General features: G+C 36.8%; 1 protein-coding gene across 3 annotated transcripts in view; it reads left to right on the forward strand.

Annotated features, from left to right (window-relative positions):
- The window catches only part of TXNDC11 (thioredoxin domain containing 11), a 61,873-nt gene that overhangs the window by 7,348 nt on the left and 28,828 nt on the right, over positions 1 to 25,697 (forward strand). Inside the window, exons 3-5 of one of the 3 annotated variants that reach the window (XM_037069005.1) lie at positions 860 to 957; positions 4,492 to 4,621; positions 13,660 to 13,753. In XM_037069005.1, the coding sequence (XP_036924900.1) occupies positions 860 to 957; positions 4,492 to 4,621; positions 13,660 to 13,753 (322 nt within the window). The remainder of the gene's footprint in view (positions 1 to 859; positions 958 to 4,491; positions 4,622 to 13,659; positions 13,754 to 25,697) is intronic. The other 2 variants (XM_037069006.1, XM_037069007.1) reach the window with 2 other exon arrangements.

Raw genomic sequence — 25,697 nt, forward strand, 5'->3', positions numbered from 1 at the left:
ATCCCTCTAATCAGTGGTTCTCAGCCAGTGCAGTTTTTTCCCTCAAGGAACCTTTGGCAATGTCCGGAGGTATGTTTTTGGTGTTTGAGAGGGGAAAGCTAGTGGCCTCTAGTGGGTGAATGTATTCTTGGTAAAGACCAGGAATACTGCTAAACACGATACATCATCCTACATCCAGAGTGCCTACAACAAAAGGAAGTGTAACAACAGTGAAAAAACCCTCACAGCAGTCAAGCCCCAAATTTCAGTACTGCCAAACTTGAGAAACTTTGCTCCAATCTATTACTTCATCTAATTTGTGGTACATTTCAAAGTAAGTTGGAGACACAGGGATACTTCTTAAATACTTCAGTATCCACCTAAAAATAGGTACTTAACCCTTTTTTTTGCTATTTAATATTACGTTTTAGAAGATAGCTTTAATCATCTATTATCTTTATTAGTTTATAATACAGCCATTGAAAATGGTCCTTCAAAATTTGTTGATGTTTTATTGGTGGGTAGCATTTTTCATTCTCAGATGCTCAATGTAACTATCAGAGCACATGTCTTCTACTAAGTTTTAGGTTGTCATGTTTACGAAAAGCTCTTTGGTGCTTCTTCCCTTTAGACTTCAAAGGAAATAATTTTCCTTTTGGGTCAGACGCCGAAATATTCAGTCCTAGCTAGACACTACAAATAAGAATCTTTCTTTTTTATCATAACAGTCAATAATGGCCTTTTTTGAACTCTTGAAATATTTTTTTTATACTTTCTGTTTCAGAGAGGAATAGTTCCATATCTATAATTTTATCTTTTAAGTCTTTGTAGTTTTTCAGTTGTTATTCATAGTCATTTGAAACCTTTTTTGGCTCTGCAGGTGTTGTTTGTGGCAGTTAACTGTTGGTGGAACCAGGGAAAATGCAGAAAACAGAAGCATTTCTTTTATTTTCCTGTGATATATCTGTATCATCGGAGGTAAGAAATTTTAAGTAGTGTTTCTAATTCCAAATAAATTTTTCAATTTTGAAATGATTTTGTTTTTTATTAAAATTTTTTAGGTAGATTGATAAAATACATATAAGCAAAAATAAATAAATTAAATGATCTGAATAATTTTATCAGCTGTACATAACCACTGTGTTTTGATTTATATTCTCCTGTCAGTGTATATGTACCCCACCCCCCTTTAAAAAAATAAAAATATGGTATCATGTAGTAATACTCTTTCCTAAAATATTTTTTTCTTATTTTTGTGAATATCTTTTAATGTTATTATATATTCTACAACGTTTTTAATAGTACCAGTTACTTCATTTGTGTGGCTGTACATTTCAGATATTCTAAAAGTATTTTATGGTATAAAAACACACAAAAGACCTTATCCTTTGTTTGGCAAGATAGCATAGGATAGCATAATCGAGAGAGTATCTTCCCATCTTTTCAATTGGGAAGAAGATTACCACAAGTCTACAATCCGGTATCCATAATTCTGAAATCCAGAAATCTCTGAAAACCTGAAAGACTTCATAAATTTTGTCCCCAGATGCCTTCATCTGGTCTGAAGTAACAAGAGGCTGCCTATAGTTGTCATCCTATTTAAGGTGCCAGTTTATTCATTCTGCTGCAAAAACATTGGTGTTTGATTTTGGAGTTCCTCCCAGACCTTGCTATAGGTATTAAGTACTGTTTAAAATTTGACTTGAACAGTTTTGGAGACATGAGATGGGATTCTGGACTTTATTAAGTGTAGTTGGCTTGAAGTTTGATAATGAAGGTAAAAATGGGTAAAGAAGACATGATTAGTAAGAGTTTTGTTTTTTAGAGTTTATTTTTTTCTCTCCCTCTAAATTTCTTAGGCTTAATCAGTTTGTAACAAACATCAACAAATTATCATTTGCAGATTATCTGTCACATTCCATCCCATTTCCATGTTTCTAACATAAAATGTTGTGTGGCATATAGTGTTGCTTCCCAGGAGCTATTAAATAGTATTTGGGCAAAATGTCCTTTCCTTCCCCATCTCCACTCTCAAAATTTCTAGACTTATGAATACTTTCTCAGAATAACTTTCTCATGATTACTTTTTTTTTTTCTAAGGTAAGTATAAAGTGGTATAGCTGGAGGTTTTAAAAGTCTGTACTCTGTTAATGGGGTGATGACCTTGCATTTCTTTTCTTGGAAATAGAAAATATTTGGTAATAGGGAATTGGACACACACACCTAGTGTAAAGTATAGGACTTGCAACTGTATGTCCGAGCCAGCTGCCCAGAAGTAGACTTAACTTGATGTGACATTAAAATTCAGTAGAATTTCTTTGAATCAAGTACAAAATGTCGTTTTGGGGTATGTGATTTGCAGTATTTTCTTGCACTGTTTGTTTTCTTAGTTTTATAGAAATACTGAAAAGACATGAAAGAAACCTTAGAAAGATCTAAAGATCTCATTTTATAGATGAGGAATTTGAGTTTGGTATTCACCTCGAAGTGCTTGTCCCTCATTCTTACCTATTAAAGTTTTACTTGTTTAAGTCAGTCCAGGCCTGTTAATACTCATTTCAACATAATCCCAGTGTGTCAGAAACAGAAGAAAGTGCTAAGGCACAGAAATACTCAAAAGGCAACCTTTTACCTTTTCATAATCTGTTTAAGAATCTTCACCCTGCCTCAGTGGCTTGGTTAGAGAGTTGTCGCACACATCAGAAGGTTGAGGATTTGATTCCCATGCGGGACACATATGTAGGTTGCAGGTTCGATCCCTAGTCGGGGCATGTGTGGGAGGCAACCCATCGATGTTTCTCTCTCACATTGATGTTTAGCTCTGTCTCCCCCTTCCTCTTTAAAAATCAATCAACATATCCTCCGGTGAAGATTGAAAAGATAAAAAAAAGACTCTTCAAACCCTGTATTTTACATGTAACACATATGAATGACTGTATTCCTTCGACTAAACTCTTGTGAGTATTTGGTTGTCTTTTGAGATTCTTTTGGTCGTTGTGCTTGCAAATGTGACCCTTGAGTCTCATCACTGGGCATACTGCTGCTATTGTGTGTGTTGTTTCTGGTGTGTGTGTAATAATTTGCCTAGTTGTAGCTGCTTAAAGAGATTAATAGGCTTTCCCGTTTTGTGAAGCAGATTTCACTTTTTTTGTCTTGTATTAATACCAGTTACAAACATAATTTGTAAAAGGTTCTGAAGCAGAGAGTAGTTTCTCAGAACTCTGTATAAAGCGCAGCAGCCCTAGGTCAGTTTGCCCTATGGTGATGGCTATAGTGTGTTGCTAAAACATGCTCCCCATCCTCCACTCTGGGTTCTTCTCATTACAAGTCACAGGGACCCTTGTAGCATCATGCCAGGAAAACTCAGCAGAGCCTCTTTGCTTGGGTAGATGAGATTTCCAGATTGGTTGGCTCCCTTTTGCTGAATAAAAGAAGTTACCAGATGATTTTTTTCTATTTCTTCCTTTAAAAATTGTTGGTGGTTGATGGTGGTGATTTTTAAACAAATTGTTAAATTAGTTAACAAATTTGTTGTAGTAAGTCTTGATAGAATTGTCAATTCTGTCTTCCAATTATACGTGTGGAATGTTATTTTTATTTTTTTCATGCTAATATTCCTTTCCATCATATTCTTCATTGCACACTGAAGAATTGTTTATCTTATCATATTATATGTGTGTTAATTTCTGTAACCATATATTATAGTATTATGACCATAGCATTTATATAATTCTTTACTGTGCTCTGTGTATTCTTGCTATTAACAGTAAGCTTAATGTCAGTTTCTGTTTAGAGAGAATGGTTATGGAGTTGCAGAATTTTACCATATTCCCTACACCTTTCACATATATACCATTCAGTTATACTTGAGCAGTGTCTGTTGGTATTGTACAAAATCGAAGAAAGCCATGTGAGGATTCGGATTAGCTTATTAGCAGGATAACTGAATGTTACTGGATTGGTTAGCAATACTAAATTAAATTCCTGTGCATCTCCCAGCACAACTGGAATGAAAAATAAGGAAAATCATTTAACAAGTCCATGTCTTTTATCGTCACATAATTTTGTGTTGTTGCAATAAAGCTTTAAATAGTTTTAAGGTTCATTTAGTGATCCTATGGGAAAGTTTAATAACTGCTTTTTAGTAGGCCACGGGCCAACTGCTCAAATGGAAGTCTGCCCCTCTACATTGAGTTGTGTAGTTCAGATCCTGGAGTCCTTTGCCACTCGTTCAGTTTCCAAGGTTGCCTTTCTATTTTGTTTTTTAGGGAAACAAGGGAATTAATTCATTTTTCACAGATTGTTTGTAATGGCTGCTTGTACCTCTCTTCACATAAATTCTTCTTAATTGGCTCTCCAGTCACCTCCTGAGACAAAGAATGCTGCTTACCTAGGAACCAGTCAGGATCCTAAATCAGGACATTTTCATTTTGTGTTGTTGGTGATTTCAGTTGTACATTACAGGTTTAATGCATGGTGTATTATTTTTATTTTTTATTTTTTTGGTACTAGTTTTGGACCAATCGAATACAAAGGCCCCATGAGTGCTGTTTACATTGAGAAGTTTGTCCGCCGGGTGATGAAACCACTTCTGTACATCCCATCTCAATCAGAATTACTAGATTTTCTCTCAAACTACGAGGTACCTGTCTTTCATATCTCCTCCCATTCCCAAGGCTTCACCGGGTTTTACTGGATTATTTGTATTAGAAAAGTTGTTTATACCTCCTGATTTGTAGCAGTTAAAAGATTCCATTATAGATAAGCCCAATTAAGTGCTTTTTGAGATATTTCATTATAGGGATGGTTTGGTCAAGTGAGTTTGGAGGAAGTAGAATGCTTGTAAAAAACCTTGTTTATTTTTTATTTGGAAGTTTTCAACAACTTATAGTTTGTCTCACAATTAACTTAGAGGATGTAAGAATTAACTTATAAGCAGCTGCAAATTTCTAAAAATTTTATTTGATGCTTTATGACAGCTGACTGATGAGATATCTGCTTTTTCAGTTTAGCCTTTAAAATCAAAACACAACTGGAAATACATTCTTTTATATTTAAAGTGCATAACTATTTTAAGGTCTTATCAGTAAGTTTTGTAACATGACTTCTCTCCTGTTTTCTCATTGGTAGCTTCAACCCCTGATAAATTATTTTTATAGGATGCTCAATGTGTATGCAGAATGGCTTATTATTGACAGGGCAGTATAAAGCTTAAAATAATCTCAATAAAATGTAAAAAAGAGTTCCACAAGAATTTTATTGGAGCAAGTATAAAATCATACTTGGGTACAAGTGGAAGTGCTGAACCCACTAGACCGCCAGGTAACTAGCAACAAGTAAAAATGATACTTAGATACAACAAAATCAAGACCATAAGTACCTGATAGAGATAAAAACCATATGAATCCAAACCTCACTAATTTAGAATTTAGTAATAGTGATGGGTTGAATTTTTGTGCTATGTAGATTTTATGTAGATTGGATTTGGATTTTTTCACTACAACATCATTTACAGCTTTTCCATTCATGTTAGGAATACTATTTGTTTAACTATCAGCGTATTTCCCAAGCAGCAGTATTGATACCTTGTTCTTCTGCATGTAGTTCTCAGATGTGTGTATCACAGTAAATGCTTCTTTTACTCTTAATGTGGATAGACGATGGATTTCTGTGCCCCTCACGTGCTTGTCTCCCGTTTTACCTAGTTAGGCTGGTGGGCAGAAGCTATACAGGTAGGCAGGGGACCTGCACCTAGTCTCCAGGTCTGTGACTTGGGGTAGGTTACTCACCTGCCAGGCATCAGGGCCCTGAAACAGGGTGTTCTTGAGACTTCTTTGAACTCTTAGGTACAGTAATTGTCTGATAAGTGGGTTTTCATGGAGATTTGCAGTAAGTGGCAGGCAGAGTCACTAGAGGTGGTACAGCAAAATGGTGGAGAATCAGGATTCAGGGTAGAGCTGAGCTCTGTCACTCACTAGCTGTGTGTCCTGGGACTAGTTACCCGCTTTAAGCCTCCATTTCCTTATCTGTAACACACACTAAATAAGATACGATGAAAATGCCTAGGATGAAGTTCTAATAAATGAAAAAAAATCTTGTATATTTATCTCTATTGAGAGAACTTAAAATGTGCATAATACCTGCCGGCATTCCATACTTATATTAAAAAAAACACCCTTTATTTGTTTTGTAATTAAGAGGATAAGTATGACTTGTAAGGGCTAAGCAGTCTTTCTTCAGTTGTGTACTGTTGAGACTTTTTTAAAATACTGTGCCCAGTTTTGATTGTTACCCTTTGTTTTTTCTTTAAGTTTTAAATCTCTTCTGAAAAGTAAAGAGAAAATTGGCAGAGTAGCTGTGGTACATCAACAGATATAATAACAGCATGTGTTTACCCTTCCCCCCAAAAAAGTGTAGAAGAAGTCAAGATCATTGCCTTGGATGGTATGGCTCAGTGGGTTGGAGTGCCATCCCGTAACTGAAAGGTTGTGGGTTTGATTCCCAGTCAGGGCACATACCTAAGTTGTGGGTTTGATCCCCTATCCACACATGTATGGTATTTCTTTCCCTTCCCCCTTCTCTAAAAGCAATGAAAAATTGTCCTCTGATAAAAAAAAATTAAGAAAGAAATTGAGATCATTGACTCTAGTAAGAGCACTGAGGGCAGCTTTATGATTATTTCCAGCTCTGCCAGAAATTTATATCCAGAGAGATCTGAGCCAGTTCTGAGCAGAGGTCATGTCTGCTCAGATAAGGAGGACTCAGCTAGGATCTAGAGGCCTGAGATTTAGCAAGTCTTTGATTTGTGAGTTTTACACAGATTTTCCATGTCTAAAATAAGGAAGTTGGCTCAGATAATACCTCCTGACTGTTTTGCCCTTGGTGAAGTTTGAAGAGGTTGGAAAGAGATAGACAGAAGGTTCATCAGTTTTTGGTTCAAAAAGTATTTTCATGACAGTGTCTTTGAACATCTGTATTATAGATTCTTCTAATTTTTTAAAAATTTCTTGCCTCTAAGATGTTTGAAGTATTTTCTCCAGTTGTATGTGCAGGAGGGACAGATGCATGTTTATGACTGAGCCGCAAGGATGAGTTCTTACCTTTATGTAGTGTCTCCATTCTCTGAACCTGCTTTTCAGCAGTGCTTTTAGAGATTATGTTCCTAGTTTAACAATGAGTTCACATCAGACTCACTGATATGCTAGTAACATTACTCCAGGTTTTTTTGGCAGCCCAGCTCACTTAATTAAAATGAAGTACAGCAGCGATTAGAATGCCTTTAAACAGAACCAAGAGAGTGCTGCTGAGATGGGACTCCTGTATAGCTTCTGTCGGCCTTTAAAGGAACTTCCTCCTCAGAACTGTAGACAGCTTTTATCATGGGTTTTGTCTTTCGCTGGGCTACTTCTCACTAAGATGGAATCATCTGGTTGACAAGAAACAATATTGATTAATTGTCACAGAACTCGAGACTCAAGCCCAGGATGACACTTGTGACCATTTATCTCATGGAACATGCCAAATATGGCCTAGAAAGTGGTGATACCAGTTGTATTACACACACTGTGTGAGAGAACATAAAGACAATATTCCAGGTCTAAAAATGAAACACTGTCATAATTTGACAGTTCAGTAAATAGGAAAGTTAAAGGAGGTCCCATTCTCGAGCACCATATACCTTTCGACATTCTTCTGAATTAAGATTTCTCAACCTCAGCTTTGTTAACATTTGGCATCAGATAACTTTCTTTTTGTGGTGGGAGGCTGTCCTGTGCTTTGCCAGATGTTTAGCAGCATCCTTGGCCTTTGCCTGCAAGGTACTATTAGCAACACTCCCCCACCCTTAGTTGTGACGACCAAAAATATCCTGGCATTATCAAATGTCCCTTGGGGGAAGGGGTGCAAAATCGCCTCATTTGAGAACCACTGTTCTAAATTATTGTTTCCCAAAATAAGGCCTTGACATGATGCCTCTTGGGTGTTAATACACGCACATCTTCTTTTCATGTAACACACAGTGCCACAGTCTAATTGTTGCAGCTTTATCTGCTTGTAAGAGTACAGAGAGAAGATGAAAATTAAGGAGTGCCTTGACTAGAGAATTCTGGAGTGTTATCTGTGGGAGATGAGTGAGTTATATTGTTATCAATAGAGCTATCCCTGGTATTCAACCATTTAAATTGTTTGTCTGTAACCACCACCCCCACCTCCAGAAAAGCATGCATCCTGGGTATGTTAAAGAACTTGCTGATTAAAAAAAGAAAAAAAAGAAGAAAGAAAAAAAAAAGAACTTGCTGATTTAAAGAAAACTTACTGAGAAAGATACTTTTATTGACCAAGAGTCTTATCTCCTAATTTATATTTTTATAAATATGGATTTCATTATAAAATATGTTAAATTTAGGTATACCAGGATTAGTTTGAAATAGTTATTTAATATTTTTGTGGCACTTCTGAGGTTTGTTAGAATGGCATTGTTTTTTTTGCTTAGGTGTCTGGATGTGTTTGTCATGTCTTGTAGTAGTACATTTGATAATTTCCCCCTCATTTAAAAAACATTGAGCCCTGGCTGGTGTGGCTTAGTGGGTTGAGTGCTGGCCTGTGAGCCAAAGGGTCAGCGGTTCGATTCCCAGTTAGGGCACAAGCCTGGGTTGTGGGCCAGGTCTCCAGTAGGGGGTGCATGAGAGGCAACCACACAGTGATGTTTCTTTCCCTCTCTTTCTCCCTCCCTTCCCTTCTGTCTAAAAATAAATAAATAACATCTTTTTAAAAATGATTAATTTTAAGTTGATTTCTCTCTAATCCATATATTTGTGAACATCATAAAATTATACAGTTAGTATTTATTTGGGAAGTGTTGATCTGAAATTAACAACTTTCTATATTGTCATGAACTTTATAATAATAAATGTATACTGAACTCTATTCATATATGCTTATATTGCTATTATGTAAAGGAGCCCTCTAATCGTATCTTGGTTTGAATTTGGGTAAGTCCTACAGATTATTTGATAATGAATTACCTAGAAGAGTAGAAATTTGTAACCAGTGGAAAATATTTTGACTTAGATATTTCAGACCTGCCTAAATCAGATTGTTCATCAGTCACCGTAGTTTTATGTTTACAAAATATGACTCTGAGCTCAGATGCAGTTATTAAGGAAAATAATTTGTTTTTAATTTACTGAACATTGCAGAAAGACATTAAAGGGTGAATAGTATAAATACTTGACTCTCTAAATCCCAAAGTACTTTAGTCATTACAAGCAAACAGATAATGAGTAAACTGTGCTTCTGTAAGTGCCTTCCTTTTTCAGTGCTTTTGCTTCTCATCTTCCTAAAAGCCTTATGAGATAGATGGAAAATGTAAACCCTTTGAACAGGTTAAGAAGGTAGGGTACAGAGAGCGGAGATGTCTTACCCTAAGTGGACACTGGACTGCAGCCCGGGTCTGGCTCCCCAAGTTCTTCCTTGTACACAAAAAAATGTTTAAGTAAGCTCTCTGAGTGACACTTCAGTAGGTAGCTAGAGGTTACAACTTTGACTGTTTAACTATTTTATGTCATTTTTATACCCTTCTCTTTCATTATAGAAAAATTTTGAAGGTGTTGGCTTCTTAATTTGACTCGTTTTTCCTTCATTTTTAGCAATGGTTCTAATAATAAATAGTGATAAAGAATAGGGCTGTGGCTGCTGACTTACTGTTAAAGGAGGAAGAGTTTTTACCATTTGCTGTTATTAATTGGGTGATTAGCATTTATTCTGCAGAACTGGGAGTATTCTATGTATGATAATCATAATATGGAGGTAGGGTAGGTAGGGTCTAGAATTTTCTTCCCAGAGATGCACTAAAGTCATAGCTACCTTATACATAAGGAATAGAGCTAAAAACTGAAGTGAACTTGCCAGGGCATACTACAGAGGGGGAGATCAAGAGCTTTAAGTCATCTCATTATAAACCACATTAAGAAATTTTACTTTCTTCATTTACTTCAATTGTAGGATCAATGTTCCTTGAGGTTCTTGCCTGTTTAAGGTACAGACAGAAAAATGTCCCTTATTACTTGTGGACAACAAAGGCAAACATATCCGAGTGTCATTTTTATTTTGGTGGACATTAAGTTGATTGGAAAGGAGATAGGATTGAGTAATGGTAATGTCACTTTAAAGACACTAGTTTTATGGCTCTTGTAATTTTGGTATATTTTTAAGGCATCTTTTGGTTTAGGTATCAGTAGTTTCTTCATGACCAATGCTTTCTTTTTTTTTTTTAATCAGAATCATCTGATTTGTACCTTATAATTTACCCACTGAATTTCAATAGTATTATTTAGGACTTTAATCCTATATATGCAGCCAAAATGTTTTCTAAATCTTTTCATGAATTTCTGTAATTTATCCATTTAAGAGTAGTGATTTAGCATACATCTATTCATTCATTCTTCAATTTTTTGCTTTATTTAACAAGGCCCTCTTTTTTTTTAAGATTTTATTTATTTATCTTTAGAGGGGAAGGGAAGGAGAGAGGGAGAGAAATATCAATGTATGGTTGCCTCTCGTTCATCCTCTGCTGGGAACGGGCCTGCAGTCCAGGCATGTGCCCTGACTGGGAATCGAACTGTGATCCTTTGGTTTGCAGGCCCGCGCTTAATCCACTGAGATACACCAGCCAGGACTTACTTATTCATTCTTATTAGTTATGGTAAACCAAATTATTTTGCATTTAAGTGGGGTGGGAAAAGGCTTGGGAATCTCCCCCTCCAAAATATTTGGAGGGGGAATCATGGTGATGGGTAAATTGCCAGGTGACAGAAAACCTGAGCATTTTGGAGAAAAACCTAGTAGAATGTCTGGTACCTACTGTTCTACTGTTTGTTAATAAAAGATTATTCTGAATGCTGAGCAAGTAGGTACTGTTTCTGTCAATTTATAGTTTTATAGCACTGTGAACTGGTTTTAAGTTTGCTAGGTGTAAGTTAACATTAGTGCAGAAATATTTCAATTGCTACTGAGTAAAAACACACTGAGGTAATTGTTCTCATGGCCAGTAGAGGGTATGTACAGCATTTGAAATTTATGCTACATTGCAAATAGTATTCACTTAAAAAGCAAGTATTTAATGCTGATGAGTATTTGCTGGCCTCTTATAAATGGCCTATTTTTAACCTCCTCATTATAGCAGGCACTGAACATATGGTACATTGTGGAATGGAATTAAAAACACAAAGTGGGTAAAATTATAATTTGGTATTCATTGTCTTGTGTTCTTTGCTAAATTATAAACTTGATAAAGGAGTATTGTCTTATCTTTTTTATCCCCATTCATTCACTAACTAATGTTTATTTTGTGCCTGCTCAATGCTGGAAATGTGATGCTGAATGAGAAAGCCTCTGTTTCTTGGAGTTCTAATGTGGAGGTAGATAACAAAGCAAAACAGATGAACAAGGGTTTGAGTAGTGTCTTCTCAAAATTCATGTCCACAGTTGAGTTCCCGTGACTGTTCACCTGGTAGCTATTTAAGCATCTGGGAGTGGACTAATAGAAACACTCCAGTTGGAACCTGGGCTCAGGTGATCTTTACACATTGTAGGTGGCAGAGTGAGGAAGGACAACTTACATGCCAGCAGGGCTTGCATTCCAGCTGTAACCCAGTATCAAGCTGGCTTATGTGCTCCTCCCCTTCATCTAAAGAGAGCCTCAAAAATATATTAAGCAGGGTTAGAGTTGTCCTTTGAACCAGCCACTGGTTTATTTGCAGCTGAGCAAACAAGCGGCCTAGACTTAGAAAGGTCTGCATATGTGAATATGCATGTTTTATTCCCCCAATTCCCTTTTTCCAGATTTAAGAAAGAACTTTCTTAAAAGTGGAGGGAACTTTGAAATATATAATCACTTCTCAAATACAACTTCTTTTGGGGAGGCACTGAAACTTTGGGGAAATGGTTGCAAAATTTCTTTTACCTAAAGTATAACTAGAGCCAGGTTAGTAACTTTTAAATGATAATTCATAGTAGAAATAAACAGATAACTGTCACTGTACTTTATTTTCTCTTTTTATTATTTTGAAATATTAATTTTAAGTTACATGATCAAACAGGCCGATTTTCAAATTTAAGATAGATTGTGAATATTTGAACGATAACAGAATATATTTTGCCTTTTTGTGTGCATGGGTTTGTGTTTTAAGATAGCTGGTATACAGCTTTTTTTTTTTAATATTATTATGTGGTTGTGTTTTATTTTTTTATTTTTTAATTTATTTATTTAACTTTTGTTCAAGGCTGGTATACAGCTTTAAATCATCTCATAGTTGTTGAATCTTATGGTCTCTGTTTCTTTGGCAATGAAAAGTAAAAATAATGTTGCTTATGAGATTACTTGCTTTGTATTGTTTATGGAATTTCTTTGGTCAGACTACTTGAAAAGTTTAGTATCAGTTCTTCTGAAGCTAGAGGCTCCTTTGTTCAAGCTATGTAGCCCCTAGTTGAAAAATTGGAGCAGTGATGCCATCAGATTAGATATTTTCTTTTTCTTTTTAATACAACTTACGGATTTTAAACTTTACCAGTAGATTAAATATCTACCTTACCTTTTGGGTTTGATTTTCCCCCAGTGTTCAAATCAGCTCCACAACTACTGGTATTTATTTATTAAGAGCATGACATTACATGTTTTAGCACTAGAGAGGATTCTTTATATTTGCCTAGTGCTTTTTAGTTCATTAAGCTCATTCTTCTCAATAACCCCCATGATGAATTGTCCCATTTGCCAGATAAGAAAACTGAGGCTTCTCTTTAAAATATTCACCTAAGATCATTTGGCTCTTAGATTTGAGCTTAAGTCTTCTGACTCCAAGCCTAAGATTCTTTCCTTAGGGATTGCACTTTGCCTTTTAAGACAGATACAAGTGTTACAGAACAAAACCCAGACTGAGTGACTACCACAGGGCCTTCGGAGATGGAAAAAATTATTCTGAACAGGACAGCAGAATGTATCTGGAAGGGGATAATTTATTTGTTTGGCAGAATTGAGGGTCATTTTGTCCTAAGTTTAGAGAAATGGAATGAACAGGTGGAAATAAATGTTTGTGGGGGTAGAGGAGCAAGAGGGTAAGAGATGGGCCCTTTGCAGACAAACCTCACAAGAGAGAAGGGTTACCATTGTAGAGTGCTAGGTTCTGGGTGTGGGGTGAGGAAAGAGCCCCTCAAAAGAAGATCTGGAACACAAGTTAAGTCAATCAGATTTAACCTGATTTCCAGTAAGTGTGAAGATGTGTTTGGAGTGAGAGGAAGCAATAGATCTAAGAAAGATTGCAAGGAAATTGACAGCTTGCCTAGAGTTGCTAAATAGCAATTGACTTGATGGTGAGGTTTTGAACCAGAGACTTAGAACTGTCAACAGTGAGTGGAAAGACCTACTTAAGGAGAGGGGAGGAAGTTTCAGCTCTGAATTAATACCTGTAAAAGCTGCTGCAATTGTATCCTTTAACCTTGTTGTCTAAATGGAGGGAAGGTCCACCCTAAACTCCATTTTGTGTGTGTGTCTAGGCTTTTAAAAAAATGAAGCAAAATTGCAGTTGTCAGATCATAATGACTTGTCATTCTTATTTTAAAATATCCCATTCCACAGCGATTCGTTAGTGATACCTCAGTCACCTAATTCTGCTCTTGTTCCTGCAGCCTGGAGTACTTGGGTACTTTGAGTTCAGTGGCTCACCCCAGCCTCCTGGTTATTTGACCTTTTTCACCTCAGCATTACATTCATTAAAGAAAGGTAAAAATCGTTCATATTAAGACATTAGAACTTTAACAAAAATGTATGTGTATTGATTGATATCTTCTTTTGAATATGTTATCTTTATGATTTTTTTCATTTTCTTGATTCCTTTTTTCTGTATTTGTATTAAATAACTATATTGTTTTATGTTCTATTGGTAAACAAAACACTGCGCTCCTTCAAATTTAGTCTCTTAAATGTTTAGCTTTTTAAAACACAGATTGATCATACAGCCTGCAGTTAGTATTTTCACTTTAAATTTTATTATATCATAATCTATTTTTTGTATTCATAGTTACAAGATTTGGTCCAAGTTTTTAATGGTAATATTGTCAGTTTGGATGTACCATAATTTACAAATACATTTTCTTAAGTATTTTTATAAGTATAGACATCTTGTTACATTACACTGTAAGCCTACTTCCAGTTTCACTGCTCTTAGCTCTGTATTTTTTTTTACTTTAGCTAAATTGTATATTATTTGAGGTCCTACTTTTTAAATTAAACATTGTGTCCTGCCCATTTTTTCATGTTGTTCCATGTTCTTTCTTTATATCAGTTATAACATCCTGTCTGTTCTCTGTGGGATACACTTTCATCTGCCGTCTTGTCATCTTTTTTGTTCCAAGCCCCCTCCCCTTCCCTGGACTAGACCCAGGGACACTTAACTGGTATCCAGTCTGGCCCTTTGTTCCTTATACTTGGGCCTTTGCACGTGCAAGTCCTTCTGCCTGTTATGTGCCTTCTGCCTCCCTATCCCCTAGGCTCAGCTTCCCGCCTGTCAAACCCCTATTCATCCCTCAGGATCCCCTCAAATATCACTTCTGCAATCTCCGATCTCAATTTGGTACCCTTTCATAGCATTTAACATAGTTTGTATTTATGTATGTAGTTATGAGATGATTTACTTAATGTCTGTCTTATTCCCCAGTCTGTGAGATTTTGAAGGTAGGACCGTGTGTCTTCAGTTTAGCATTCTTTCTCCAGTGTTTGGCATATAGCAGGGGCTCAATCACTATTTGCCAAGTGAGTAATTGGATTGATGGCCATATCATCTTTCCCCCACTAGATTGACCACAAATATGTAATTGTCCTTCTATTACTGGGTATTGGATTGCTTTATCATTATTATTTTTTGGTGTTAGAATATTTTACTGTCAATGCATCAAACAGCCATATGACTGGCCATTTTAACATAAATGGTTTTAAGGTTTTATGCATAGAGAATCTGCTGTGTTTATGTTTTTTGATCAGGGGACATTGGGAGAGGAAATCAAGCTGTAATATAGTATGTCTTCTGTCCACTTGAAAGACTTCGAGCTATACGGCTTCAGATGACTAAGAAGACAATTTGAATTTTGAAAACAAAATACTACCAACTTAAATAAGCTTAAGGAGGAGATATTAAAAGATCTTAGAAACTAAAACCCTTTGAAGAAGATCTCAACTGAAGAGAAACCTAGAGACATTCACTAAAATGTTGGTACCATTGAAGTTCTTAGTTGAAGAGGATATTTCAGTATCATGGAAAGATGTTGTTATCTGGTTAGTTTCTGTTATGTGCTAATGATACACCTTAAATTACTTTTTCATTCAGCAGTTTCCAAAATACTGCTTTTCTTTTGAAAAACATTTTCAAGTACAAGATAGTAGCCTTCCTCCTACGCTTTTTCTTTACTTTTTTTTTTTAGAGAGAGAAAGAAACATTTAATTTGTTGTTCCACTTATTTATGCATTGATTCGTTGCTTCTTGTATGTTCCCTGACCAGAGATCAAAAGCACAACCTTGGTGTATGGAGACAATTCTCTGACCAACTGAGCTACCCAGCTAGGGCTTTCCTTTTCTGTTTTTAATCAGAGGAAGGTGATAAATGGGTAAAAACTATTTAAAGGTACAAAATGAACCTCTTTGGTCAAATCACTAATTTGACCAATGATTATAGGAGATGTCTTCTTGTAATAAATCTAGTCTGGTTTAAAACTTTACTATGTTTTTTCCCTATCTTGTGATTCTAGGTGGGTCTTGTAAAATCCTGTTGCATATGAATTTAGCAAGAACTGAGATTCATTCTAATTAACCATTTTCACCTCATTTTTGTGGATAAGCTCCCATTTAAGCTTAAGAACCATTTTTTAGAAGTAAAAGACAAATATGGAATGATTTTTCATAATATGTGCACTGTGAAGGACTACCTAAAATATGCCTTGGGCATCTGGGCTTTTTTCCCTCCTTTCTTACCCCTGCCCTGAAGTTAAATGGTATTTTACTTATTATTAATAGCAGATGTTCAGTAAGAAACATATGCCCACTTCTTGGTACAATTTGAAGTGTAAATTCTGGGTCAGTGTTGTGTTCAGATTGTGTACACAAATTAAGGCCTGAGAAACATTTGACACACTTAACGTTGGATTATAGAGAGCTTAACTGAAGAAGTATTTAAGGCTGTTGTGGTAGAAAGCAGATATTCTGGTTCAACAAGCCACAAGCATTTACAAAATACACGTCTTTCCATTGCCTCCATTATATTTTTGAATTGTCTTAGAAATAGCTAGGACACTCTGTGACATTTGTTTCTTGAGGCTAGCTAGCCATCAGTTTATGACTATTTTTAGCAGGTACCACATATGAAACATTATGTGTGGGTGCTGGGGGTGTGCTAGAGGGGAGTGCATTCCTGCCTTGAAGAATGCAACGAATTTAGTTGTAAGATCTGGTTCCGTGGTACTTTGCTATTGCCATTCTTTTAAAACTACTTATCTAATGTTTGGTATGTTTGCACATTATAATAAAGGAAATTAGGAAAACTTTATTTATCATCTCAGCACTTAACTGCTTTCTCTTTTTGTTGTTTTAACTATTTCTTTTTACCCCAGTTATCCATGACCTTAACCTGTTGATCTCAGTCTTGGAGTTGATTTGTCAGTTTATGCAGGCCCGCCTTTTAGGTGGTGTGGGCAGTAACCATTTGTTATATTTCTGTTTATTATTTTCCAAGCTAGTTTACTTTTGCCATTATTTTGTTTTATAGCAGTTCTGTATTTCCAGGTAGTTAAATCTGTGATTCTTTTTCTTGATCAAACATTTTTTTCCCTAAAAATCTGACCACTAATTAGTTAGCTTCTTTTAAAATTTAAAAATCATTAGCATTTTATACCACTTGCATTTACTTTGGCTTAAAATATAGACCAACAGTTGATATTTTCCCCCCTTCTTGTTGGCTAATCAGCACCATTTACAGAATAATGCTTTCTCTCCCCTTCGTTTTAATGATGCCTGCTTTATTATAAAATATTTTCTTAATGTAATTGGGTGTATTTCTTTGTTTTCTCTTGGTCTAGATACCTCTTTTTGTATGAGTAGATACAATATCATTTCTTGATTTTAAGTAAAGTCTGGACTCTTCTTCCTCTAGTTCTTGTGTTTTATGTAATGTTCTTTATATCTGTCCATGCACTTGTTTGGATTTTGGTTGGAATTGTATTTAATACATAATTGACTTAGAAGTAATTGACATGTTCATGACATTCAGCTTTCTTTTCTAGGATCACAGCATGATTATTTATTCAAACTTTTAAAAAAAATTTTATAATAGGTTTTACACATCCCTCATTAATCTTTAAGCATTTCAAAGTGTTGAATGATTAATTGTGGGCCGTCAGTCTGTGTTTGTTTCAAGATCCTGAGTAAAACCAGACTTTCAGACTTCATTCTTCCCAGACTATAAAGCCTATTCCTAGTTTAACTTTTTTCACTGTTTGATCTTGGCAGACAGGCCACGCCTCCTCCCTTCCTTCCTCCTTCCCTCCCTCCCTCCCTTCCATCTTTCTGCCTAAAGAGAATTGGTAGAGGGGGCAATATTTTTATGTTGCTTACTTGAATTTTTTATCTTATTTCATTATTTGCTGTAAAAATGAGTTCTGGTAAATGTTGTTATATTCTGTTGTATTTTAGTGACTTTTTGAAAAAAGAAAATTTGCAATAAACTTGGCACTCTTTTTTCATTCAACCTACAAAAGAGATGCAGTACTGTTTAGGGGGAAAGCAGTGATTTGGGACCTGGCAGTGTCTCGTCCTCACCCTTTGCCCTTGAAGAGATCTGTAAACTTGAACAAAATATTTGACTTCTGTGTTTGACGTTGTCTATCTGTAGAATTAGAGAAGGTGGAGATATGGTAAATGCTAGCTTTTACCAGGCCACATCCTATGTGAATTACATCGGGTATGTATAAAATAATAGTCTTAAAGCCTATAGTCAGTCTTAAAGCACTTAAAATAAGTATTGTGCCTGTTTTCTTAAAAGCATCTACACCGTCCCACACAATATAAGTATTGTGTGGCTCAGTGGGATGGGTGTTATCCCACAGAGCAGAAGGTCGGTAGTTCAGTTCCCGGTGGGGCACATGCATGGGTTGCAGGCCAAGCCCCCAGTTGGGGGTGTGTGAGAAGCGACCAGTTGCTGTTTCTCTTGCACATTGATGTCTCTCTTCCTCTCCTTTTTCTAAAAATAAATTAAAATCTTTTTAAAAAATATCCTTAGGTGAGGATTTTTTAAAAAACATCTACATCAGATATTATATAACTTGACTAACCAGTGGACACAGGTGTTCATCCCCACTTTTCCTGTAGCACTGTGTACCTATCTGTTTCTTTGTACTTCATGGTGTCCTTACTGTACAACTGACTGCATCTGTCTCCCATCAGAATAGATGTTTTTTTCAAATAATAATTATTGAGTGCCTTGAGGCCAAGATTTTGCCGTCTTACTCTTACAGTTGTTAACACTCTGCTTGACCAATGTTGTAGCTAAAAGGGTGAATGAATGCCTAATAAAGGGCACTTCGCCTTGAAATTGCTTAAATGAGAATGGTTTTAGCAGTGGGATGTTCAGTCATTTTGGACCCCTTCCCACCCTACCACTCTCTTCATGCTTGGCCTTTCGGGTTCCATAGACCAGTGTGTAGATATCACTTACAGCAGGACTGGAGGAAGCCCCTGTTTGGTCCATTCTTCTTACTCTTTCTTTCCACTGGCTTCTCAGTGTCTCCTGACACTAAAGTTCTAATGAAGTGAATTGAAATTGACATGGTACTTAAGTGTCACCTTGAAAACATACTAAACTTATTAATTAAACATGTCATTTCCCTCTCTTCTACCACCTTTAGGAATTCCTAAGCTTAGATGCCAGGTGGGCCTGTGGCATCTGTTTTCTAAGGAGCAAATACTCTTTGCAAACTACTGTTGTACTGAAATGTTTAAAGAAGAATTTACGAGAGAGAAAAACATAAGCCCCATGTAGGGTCCCTCTGCTCCACCAGGTGGCATCTGATGGTGCTGTATTTCACTGGCAAAATTTAGTGTATAAAAAAGCACCCTCCTCCATATCCTTATTCATAAGTAAAGCTTTATTGGAGCACTTTTCTGTAAGATTATGAAATTTTATACAACATCAAGAGGACTGAAGGGTAGGATTTTCTTACCCTGTAGGTGACATTCTTAAAATCTTGAAAAAACAAGGCACTGACATCTTCAGCATCATTGATGCTGAGCTTAGTTTATTTTCTTGGGTTCTTGGGTCTAACTCTTGGGAGTTTGAACTGAGCATTGGGTTTAACAGTTGCCCTTGAATGAAGGAGGCTCTAGGACCACTTGGCTTTCTGAGAATCTCATTTGTTGTCACTACATGCACTCATAGAGGGAACTATTTTTCTATCTGCCTATGTTCTAATGCCCTCTGGTTACTGATTAATGCACATTAGAGTAGACATATTAGGAATTTCATATTTTTATTCCCACACCTAAAACTGACTTTTTAATGTTGCTATTATTTTAGAAAGGATGTCAAATTTCATAGGAGATGCTTTCATTTCTATTATGACTTACCTCTTAAGCCTTGTAAATGTTGCTAGATTAGAACTAAGGCCAAAAATAGACCTCCTTGTACTTTAAGTTAGGTTCAGAAGTATGACTTATTAATTCAACAAACATTTGAGTATCCACTATGTGCCACAGCTATAAAGATTAATAAAACTTGTTTTCCAACATCGATAGTGCCACCAGCTACTGTGGCCAACAGGTAGGCTTGCCCACAGTGTCGTTGTGGTGACAGGTCGGTGACAGGCTTTGTTGGATCATGGAGGCCAGGTGCCGTAATCAGATGAGGGAAGATTACACTGAGGAGATGGGACTAGGAGGTGTGGAGGGTTATGTAGGAGAATGAAGGGGCAACCTTCAGGTACGTGTGTAAAGAACTAGAGTGGAAGGTAGAAGGGGATGGGGAAAGCAAAAAGTGTGTAGGAAGCTCAGAACCAAATTTAGTGGTCTTTGTAGATATTTTGATTTCTTGTATCCATGTAGCTAAGAAATTATACCATATTTATTTTCTAATTGTTTTATGATAGTTTCTAGCTCTTAAAAATTTGTGTGTGTGTGTGTGTGTGTGTGTGTGTTCCGGTTTCTTCTAGGTTTTCTGCTTGTTTGTGTTTTGGAGCTGTGATAAGACTCCTAAAGAACCAAAAACATTAAAAATCTTGAAAAACTCTCAGGGATCACTTTCTATAATAAAATCACAAGCTTATAGTGAAACAACTCAGTGCAGACAAACCCAGTTGTGATCTCTGTTTGATCACTTTTTATGTAAAGTTGAACGTGGTAAACTGATACTGGACTGAGCCCTTTCTTGAGTCAAGCACTTCACGTGGATGATTCAGTCTTCATTGCCACACTTTGCAGTAGGAGCTGTTATCTCAGTATCTCAGGTGAGGAAACTAAGGCCCTGAGGAGGTTGCTTATTGACCTAAAGTGACTGTGGTAGGCAGAATAATTGCTCCTCAAAGATGTCCACATTCTAATCATCAGAACCTGTGACTGTGTTACATGGCAAGGAGGATTTCAGGTTGCAAATGTAATTGGGTTGCTAGTCAGCTGATCTTGAGGAAGGAACTTATCCTGGATTGTCTGAGGGGCCTCAGTGCAATCAGAAGGATGCTTAAAAGTGGAATCAAGAAGCCTAGCATAATGTCAAAGTGATGCAGTGTGGAAAGGATTGGCCGTCATTGGCTTTGAGGATAGATGGAAGCCACAAGCTGGGACATGCAGGTAGACTCTAGAAGCTAGAAAAGGCGAGAAGATGGATTCTTCCTTAGAGCACTGTTAAGGAATATGCCCAGCTGACACCTTGGTTTTATTTCAGTGAGGCCGACTGTGGGCTTTTGACCTTCAGAATTGTAATGTAAATTTGTTATTCTTCCTTGGTTAGGTGGCTTGGTAGATTGAAGCATCCCATACACCAAAAGGTTGAAGGTTCAGTCCCCTGGTGGGGGTGCATGCAGGAGGCATCCAATTGATGTGTCTCTCTCTCCTTCTTCCTCTCTCTAGAATCAATAAATATATCCTTGGTTGAGGATTTAAAAAATTATGTTCTAAGCTACTAAGTTTGTGGTAATTTGTTAAGAGTAGAAATAACAAGCTAAAGTAGTCAGATGCCATAAATGAGGAGCTGAGACAGGAGCCCAGGATCAAGTTACTCCACTTTCTACTGTACTCTCCTGGGATGAGGCGGGTGGCACAATATGCTGATTTCTACCTCTTGGCCTTTGCCTATGAGACTGCTTAAATATAATACCTTTCTCTAATACCTGCTTTTCTGATTCTCAAGGCCTACCTGAAGTCTTGTGGGATTGATAAATATTGCCTAGCCAGGATGGTGTCTGGCACATTGTGGACATCGAATGGAGATTTCCATACCACTGGTCTCCTTCTTGGAGCTTCTGCGGCACTATTTGGCTATGTATCCCACTTAGCAATTATCACTGTTTTCTAATTTTCCCTTGGACTTCAGTGGTCTCTTCTTTCTAAGAAGTTCCCATGGGCAGGGACTGACTTTTTTGACAAGTCATTTTATCGGCAGATGTCCTGTGTGACCGGGCGCGCTCAGTTACCCCTTCTCACTGAAACAGATGGTTTCAGGTTTCCACCTGTTAAATTAAGGGAGCCTTGTCCTAGTCGCCTCCAAAGGACACTTCAGCTAGAAAAATGCATCGGCTCTTGGCTTATTTTTTTAGGCCTGGGAGCTAAGAATAGCTTTTGTATTTGTAAAGGGTTGTTGAGGGGAGGGGACAAAAAAGAACATGTGGCCTCGGTGCTGGATGCTAAAGAACAGCCTTAAAATGAGGTATAGGAGGGATTTTTCTAAGCAGATATGTTTCTTTTATGAAGTACTTCATTCCTCCAGGGTGTTAAATAAGGCAGTTAATTGAAATACATACAAGGGAACTATTTGAATTGATCCTTTTAATATTGTGCTTTGGTTAAATGGGAGTGGCTGGTGTGAGGGTGTTTAGTTGACTATCATGTTAGTATATGAGCCAGTGTATATTTAGCTCTTATATTTTCCTAAGATAATGTATTTGGAACTGGATTTCTCTTTTCCTCTACCATAACTCACAAGAAAAAAAGAAATCACAGCTAAGGAGTTATATGTTTACTTAGGGTTTAGCAGTCCCTTGGCAAGCACCAGAATGTGCATATTGTATCTATGGTGACCAAAGGCCAGATTTTTTTCCTGGGTAATTGCTTTGTGCTTTGTGTTAAGAATTTTGAAAATATACACATCTCAAAGTTACATTTCTAGGGGAAAATGCAAGTAATAGCTATAGTTCTTACATTAAAAAATATTTTTATAATCTGTTACATTTCTTTCAAGGCTTTTTATTTTGGTGAATGTCTTTACCATTGGAGTTGTGTGAGTCATTATCCAGTGAATGAGTCACTATGTTAAGTGCTAAGTAACATTGGAGAGGTTGTTGATACCTGTTTTATATAATCCTACCATTTTTTTCTTGTCCAAAACCTTGGAAAGAAGAGTGAGAAAGCAGAAGTTAATAAAATGGCAGAGTATAGAGTAAAATGAGGACTATTTCCAGGAGGGAGGGTACATTACAGGTTTGCCTTTTGGAATGTCACTACTTCCCAGAGTAAAAACGTGAGAGAAACTCCCAGGGAGTGTATGACTTCCTAGCTGTGCTGATTAAAAGCCATGTGATGTAATCCAGTGGTATTTAGCTTTAAAGTATATCATGATTTATTTGTTAGCAATTATATTTATGAGGATTTTTCTTCACCTGATACTCCATTTTGTTCCACTGATCCCAGAGAGACTCCCTCACATAGAAGTCTGGAGAGCAGATAGGCCAATCCTGAGTAAAAATTTCCACGTTGTTTGCTTGGGCATTCTCTTCTTTGTTTCATTATGTCATCAGGTACCTTACTTTGTTGTATAGCAAATGCAGTTTACTCCAGAACTCTGAGAGAGAATATTTCAAAAGCTCAGCACTTTATATCTAGAGTCACCGTGTCTGGAGCCCCACCTTTTTCTTTCTGAAGGAGAGAGGGACATGTTCTTAAAAAGTAATCATTCTCTGTTGTTGGAGGGGTTTCCTCACCCAAAATTCAAGAAATATTGTCCTATGTATTATGAGATAATTGCCCATCGTTTAGACTTACTGGCTTTTATTATCTTAGCCTAATTTTCTTCCTGAATTAAACGAATACTTTCTCATCATTGCCACCCTTGCACAGTCCGATAGAACTATAATAAATATAGTCTGAACCATGGAGGCATTTAAATTTTTTCTGGTGGTTGCATTAAAATTTAAGAAGAAATAGGCAAAGTTAGTTTTTGCGTAATAATATATTTTACTTAACCCATGTATCCAACTTATTATCATTTCAACATGTATTGGTGTGAAAACTATTGAGTTATTTTATATTCTTTTTTCTCAACCAAGTCTTTTATACTTTCACACTTAGCAACACACCTTAACTCAGATGCTAAATTTTCATTGGAAATACTTGATCTGTATTTAGGTTTAATAACATTTACAGTTGAAAAAGTGATTTATATAACCAAATTATTTTAAACATACTTAAACATTTCCAATGACTGTGCCAAACATCACTTAAAATTTAGTTAATTAAAATCAAATAAAGCTAAAAATGTATTCCCCCAGTTGCTCATATTTCAAGTGCTTACAAGCCACGTTTAGCTGTGGACAGAGGCTTCATTATCCAAGTATCCAGGGAAAAGCGATTATTGCATAAGATGCTGCAGTCTCCTGCAGGTACATTCTTGTGTTAGCATATCAGAGTGTGCTCCTGGTAGGCTATAACTTGGTGATCATGAGTTGTATAGCTTTGCTTCTCGTGGGACCCTTTATTGTTAATTTAATTTAATTTTTTAAAGGATTTTATTTATTTATTTTTAGAGAAAGAGGAAGGGGGAAAGAAAGAGAGGGAGAGAAACATCAATGTGTGGTTGTCTCTTGCATGCCCCCTCCTGGAGATCTGGCCCACAACCCAGGCCTGTGCCCTGACTGGGAATCGAACTGGCGACTCTTTGGTTTGCGGGCTGGAACTCAATCCACTGAGCCACACTAGCCAGGGCAATATTGTTAATTTTAAAAGCACAATTAAAAATTTATTCTCTTTTCTACCAGAAGAAACTCTTTTTCTTATTTCTGGACTATTTGGGAATTTCAGTATCTTACTTCACCAAGGTAGTTCTTGCCTCAGAATGTGTGTGCTTTACCCAAATACTAAACTGAAGTGTTAATATTAAAAATTGAATTTAAGGCAAATAGTTTTAAGTAAAATAAAGTAGTCTGATATTAACATGTTATACAAAAGGCCAAAAGCAGAAATCCTTGATGCAAACCAGAGAGATCACAAGTGAGCCAGGTGAATCTGAGTGAAAACCAGATGGAATTTCAGCTCAAGGTAAATGGTGACAGTGGAATATGAAAGGTGCAAGAAGGTCAATGAAAGTTCTACCTAGGGGAATATGGGAAGAGAGATGGAACATTCTTTTAGTGGCAGAGAAGAACCCAACCTCATAAAAAATAGCAGGGAGTAAACCTGTGTGAGTGCCAAAGTAAAAATGATTTAATGCCTCAAAGCAAGACCATTTGTTACTCAAAGCACACAAACAGTGAATTGGCCTGGGCATTGTTGGTCCCCCTCACCCCATATCCCCAGGATGTGATGCAGTGGACCTACATGGTGGCTGTGTGGGAAGTGGGTTGCCTTGTAGTTCAGGGACATGGGGCCAGTGGCAAGTGGCAGGCAAGCCTGTTTTCATGCCGTGGTCACCTTGACCTACTTAGTTGCTTTTATGACCAGCTGCAGATACTGCTCAGTAGTTACTACATTTACCCAGATGTTCTTTCAAGACTTTGTTACACTTGCAGTGGTCTTTCTGACATCTTTCACTGAATGTTTAATAGAGGCTAAATCAGCCAGCTATCTGGCTGAGTTTATTGAGATTTTTGTTTTATAATTTTTTAAAAATATATTTTATTGGTTATACCATTACAGTAGTTCTATTCCCCCCCTTCATTCCCCTCCACCCACACACTCCCTCCGCAACCATTCTCCCCCCCTTAGTTTATAACCATGTGTCTCAAGTTCTTTAGATTCTATATTTCCCCCACTATTCTCGCCCTCCCCCCTATCTATTTTCTACCTACCATCTATGCTATTTTCTGTGCCTTCTCCCCCCTTCTCCTCCCACTCCCCTGTTGCTAACCCTCCATGTGTTCTTCATTTCTATGGTTCCACTCCTGATCTAGCTGTCCTCTTGGTTTGCTTTTGTTTTAGGTGTGGTTGTTAATAACTGTGTGTTTGCTGTCCTTTCATTGTTCATATTTTTCATCTTCTTTTTCTTAGATAAGTCCCTTTAGCATTTCATATAATAAGGGCTTGGTGATGATGAACTCCTTGAACTTGACCTTATCTGAGAAGCACTTTATCTGTCCTTCCATTCTAAATGAAAGTTTTGCTGGATAGAGCCATCTTGGTTGTAGGTCTTTGGATTTCATGACTTGGAATACTTCTTTCCAGCCCCTTCTTGCCTGTAAGGTCTCTTTTGAGAAATCCACTGACAGT

The sequence above is a fragment of the Sturnira hondurensis genome, unplaced genomic scaffold (genome assembly GCF_014824575.4).
Source record: "Sturnira hondurensis isolate 20B ecotype Veracruz unplaced genomic scaffold, ASM1482457v3 Scaffold0018337, whole genome shotgun sequence".
Classification (NCBI taxonomy): Eukaryota; Metazoa; Chordata; class Mammalia; order Chiroptera; family Phyllostomidae; genus Sturnira; species Sturnira hondurensis.